Source organism: Photinus pyralis, unplaced genomic scaffold, assembly GCF_008802855.1.
Source record: "Photinus pyralis isolate 1611_PpyrPB1 unplaced genomic scaffold, Ppyr1.3 Ppyr1.4_LG1, whole genome shotgun sequence".
NCBI classification, from domain to species: domain Eukaryota; kingdom Metazoa; phylum Arthropoda; class Insecta; order Coleoptera; family Lampyridae; genus Photinus; species Photinus pyralis.
This window is the reverse complement of record NW_022170249.1, coordinates 7653876-7658150: the sequence shown is the minus strand read 5'-3', so window position 1 is coordinate 7658150 and position 4275 is coordinate 7653876. Positions and strand designations below refer to the sequence as shown.

At 36.7% G+C, this 4275-nt stretch overlaps 1 protein-coding gene across 1 annotated transcript; it reads right to left on the bottom strand.

Moving 5' to 3' along the window:
* Positions 1-1936: 1936 nt before the first annotated feature.
* On the bottom strand, positions 1937-3995 carry LOC116170404 (putative transcription factor SOX-15; the record flags this gene model as incomplete). Its single annotated transcript, XM_031486815.1, has 1 exon — positions 1937-3995. A coding segment is annotated over one exon (1497 nt), but the record flags the coding sequence as incomplete, so codon positions are not given.
* Positions 3996-4275: the final 280 nt, after the last annotated feature.

Here is a 4275-nt window from a genome sequence, read left to right as displayed (position 1 = left end):
ATACCTAGTGTACAGAGTTACCAAGTATCTTTACTGTGCCAATTGCAATTTCTTGATATGCACTTTGTTTGGTCACAGAGAATCTCGGTATTTACTGTTATCTAGTCTACCTATCTAATTTGTTACCGTTAAACTTTACAATTAGAAATTCAGTTGTACTGTTCTTCAACATGGTTGCCACACTTACCGTCAAATAGAACTTTAATATCTATCAGAAATAGCCAGGTTAATCTTTTCATGTTTCGGAGGCGTTCCTGAATAGTACAGTTGGTGTTGATTAGCCATTTTTTGATCACTCTGTATATTATATTTTCCAAAATTAAGAAAATTTGTCTTGTCTTAGGAACTAACTGTAATAATTATAAATTACCCGAGAGCAGACATGTAGACTCTTTTTTGATCGCAGACAAATTGGTGTAAGAAACTAGTGCTTATTCTACCTACCACTCTACTTCTACCAATCAAACGTAGATATCAAACCTTAACTTCGAACTATTTTTAGCGCATTTCCACAAAAATAAAACAAATGCTATTGTGGCCACTTTGTCCGTCCGTCCGTCCGTCCGCTCGTTTTGCGACGCTACTAGTTCTTTATCTTAAGAGCTATTGTTCTACTTTTTTCGCTATTTGGTTCGTTATGGTGTCGAGTCTTGTACCAAGGAAGGAATTTTTTCTGTACCGCTTACAAAAAAGTTATTGTAAAAAAAACAAAAAACCGTTTTTTACATGTTCCATAATTTTACACTTTTGCCGTTTATTAACGATCCTAGAGATCGTTTATAATTTTGCATTGCTATCTGTCGTCTGCCTGTTGGTCTGTCCGTCTGTTCCTTTGTCTGTCTGTCCATCTATCTGTCCGTGTGAACGATAACTTTGTTTAGAAATGTTCGATCGCTTTTACATCTCCGTTAGTTATGAACTGAATTGCATGAAATTCAATATGGGCATAGCTTTAACCATATAATACGCAATGCCAAAAGTTGAATCGAATCGATTCAAAATCACAGTGCCCTTTTCGCATCTCGACCATTTATAAACCGAATTGCAAACTTTTTTACTTATAAAAGTATTTGAATGAAATTTGATAAATAGGCACTTGGAATAAAGGAAAATCAAACGCCAATTTCAAAATTTGGTTTTGCGCATGCGCAGTACCAACTTTTTTATTTATGGAAGAATTTAAACGAAATTTGATACATAGGCACTTGGGATAAAGGAAAAATCAAACGCCAATTTCAAATTTGTTTTGCGCATGCGCAGTGCAACTTTTTTATTTATGGAAGAATTTAAACGAAATTTGATACATAGGCACTTCGAATAAAGGAAAATCAAACGCCAATTTCAAAATTTGGTTTTGCGCATGCGCAGTGCCAACTTTTTTATTTATGGGAAAATTTAAACGAAATTTGATACATAGGCACTTGGCATAAAGGAAAATCAAACGCCAGTTTCAAAATTTGGTTTTGCGCATGCGCAGTGCCAACTTTTTATCTATGGAAGCATTTAAGTGAAATTTGATACTTAGGCGCTTGGAACAAAGGAAAATCTAACATTAGTTTCAAAATTTAGGTTTGCGCATGCGCAGTTCCAACTTTCTTATTTAGAAAAGCATTGAAATGAAATTCTTCTTATAAACTGAAATTGAAGTAGCACGTCAAAAATGGATTGCCCATGTGCAACGCTATCTTTCATATTTGTGGCCGGATTTTTACGATTTTAACAGAAGTTGCATCTTACAAATGGGAAATGAATGCAAGTGGAAATGCGCTTTATGTAAATTCCCCAAAAAAATGTACATCACTAGCACGTACTAATAGACTTTTTTAAGGACGTTAGGTACTAATGCTTGCTTACACAACTTCTACAATTACCATAAACTGGGTCGTATGGAAGATGGTACTAAAGGTAAAGAAACAGTAAACAAGAAACTCGTAAGTCAAAATAAAATAACATATATTTTCCCAAGTGACTACACCTACAAAAGCGTAGGTTTTGCCATACCTAAAATATTACAAGTATATTAATTTTATTATACAAATTTACAAACTTTGGTTTTCAATAAATTTCAACAGGAATTTATATTTAACAGAATAAATGTAAAAATTTTGTATACAACTATGTACATGACAGAAATTTAAAAAAAACAATATACACAATTTTTCTTATCACTATACCACTTCTGATTTATTGTCGAAATTCACATTTGCGAAATGCTACCATCTAAAGAATGCTTGTGAAAGGGACTTGTATGAATATCATACATTTGCTATAAACAGTAATACAAAATATTAAAAAGACGTACTTTTCTACTAATTGTTCTTGCAGGCCAAAGGTGAAGATCTGTTACGAGTATTTTGGGGTGTCTTGAGCACTTCAGCATGTAGGTACGAATTGCCCAAAAAATTATCTTGTATGTATTCTCACCTCGTACCAGAATTCGCATACTTATTGCACACTTAATCTATTTACAAATTTTCGGGGCTAACATTCAGTACGTGTCAATTGCTATAACAAGTCTTTCTAACGTCTGCGAGTATTTCGCTAAAATCGTCATCGTTCTTTTGAACACCATTGGGAATAACTTCATGGCCGTACATGTCTGGATAGTGAGTCATCACTGGTTCTGGTTTAACATTAGTATTAGGCAAGATCACAGATGTATGTTGAGCTTGAAAATTGTAAGTAATATTAGTTGAAATATTATCGTTCCTATGATAATTGTGATTTGAGTCTATCAAGTTTGGATCGTTATTAATTAATTTTAAATATTTGTCAAATTCTCTAGTGTCTACATCACTATCAACATCACTTCGCTCTTCCGCCTGAGGAATATAAGTTTGGACCATGTTGCTTCCGTACGACGGGGGGTAAGAGTCTTGCACGGGTGGCTTATAACTGAGATCATAGTCTGGTTTGTCCAAAATATTACTTTTTAAGCTCGGGTTATATCCTAAGTAGTCGGATTTAGTTTCGTGATCATTCATCATTGGCATACCTTCCTTGTAATAGTCTTTTGCGGGGTAATACTGATGCATATTTGACGAGTAATAATGTATAGTACTAGAACTACCGGCAATCGTATTACTTAGAGAACCTTGCGGTTGATTTGCACCTAACAATTGTTGGTCTTGAGATGTTGCGACCGGAGGATAAAAGGTACCCGTCACAACGTGACCTTGCTCGACGGAGCTTTTATTGGCACACATTACGTACATGCCGTTACCCATCGGTACCGATGTTATTGGCTGAGAGTCTGTGTAATTAACGGCGTTGCTTTGACGGAAATTTTGCACTCTGGTTGTGTAGCCTTGATGAGTGGGACTTAGATTAACATTCGAGTTTAAGTTTGGATTGGTTATGTTGCTCGTGTGTTGTATGTTAGAAATCCGTTGTTGCTTCTCGTCTGCGTAGTTGAAATCCTTTTCTTGTTCGAGGGGTGACAATTCCGGCGTCGGGAGCGCCGACGTAGATTCTTCCTTTCCCTCGTCGTTTGACGATTGCGGGCTTTTCGGCTGTTTTAATAGCATTTTCGGTTCCGGACTGTGCGTAGGTGATGCGTCAGGTGTATGCATCGCGTACGTACTTTTCTGAGGGTAATTCTGCTGGTAACTGACGTAACTGTATTGACCGTATTTGTGTTGAAAATTCACCGGGCTGTATCGCTTGTCGACGGATTGTTGAGAGTAATCGGTGACGTTTGACGAATTTGAGAAATCTAGTGTGCCAAAGCTATTCGCTTGAACACCGGGGGATAAGCTTGCATTTGGAATGTATCCTGTGTAACGGGGTGACATGTTAGGCAGATTTGGGCTTGGTAAAGACGACCCTACTCGCGGCCCCGTACCGGAAGCTGTTCGTTGCTTATTATGTTTCCGGCGTCTTGGCCGGTATTTGTAGTTAGGGTGTTCGGTCATGTGTATTACTCGTAACCTCTCGGCCTCTTCTACATACGGCCTTCTGTCTTGCGGAGTCAGTGAACGCCATTTCTTTCCTAAAACAAAGAAAACGTTTTAAATACTTTCGTTTCAGGTAGGTACTACATTTCAATTAAATTCAATGTAAAAAGTTGTTAAGAAATTTGTAGGTCACAGACGACGGAGCGGAACTTTTATTTGGGCATTTAAATTATTAACATAAATTCATTGATGATTTTAATCAAATGTAGCAAAAACATTTCCTTTGCATTTTGCATTCTCTTTTCACTTCAACAGACTTGTAAGCATTTAAGAATCATTTAACTACAGTCGCTTGACCTTTCGCGCGGAAAGGAATTTT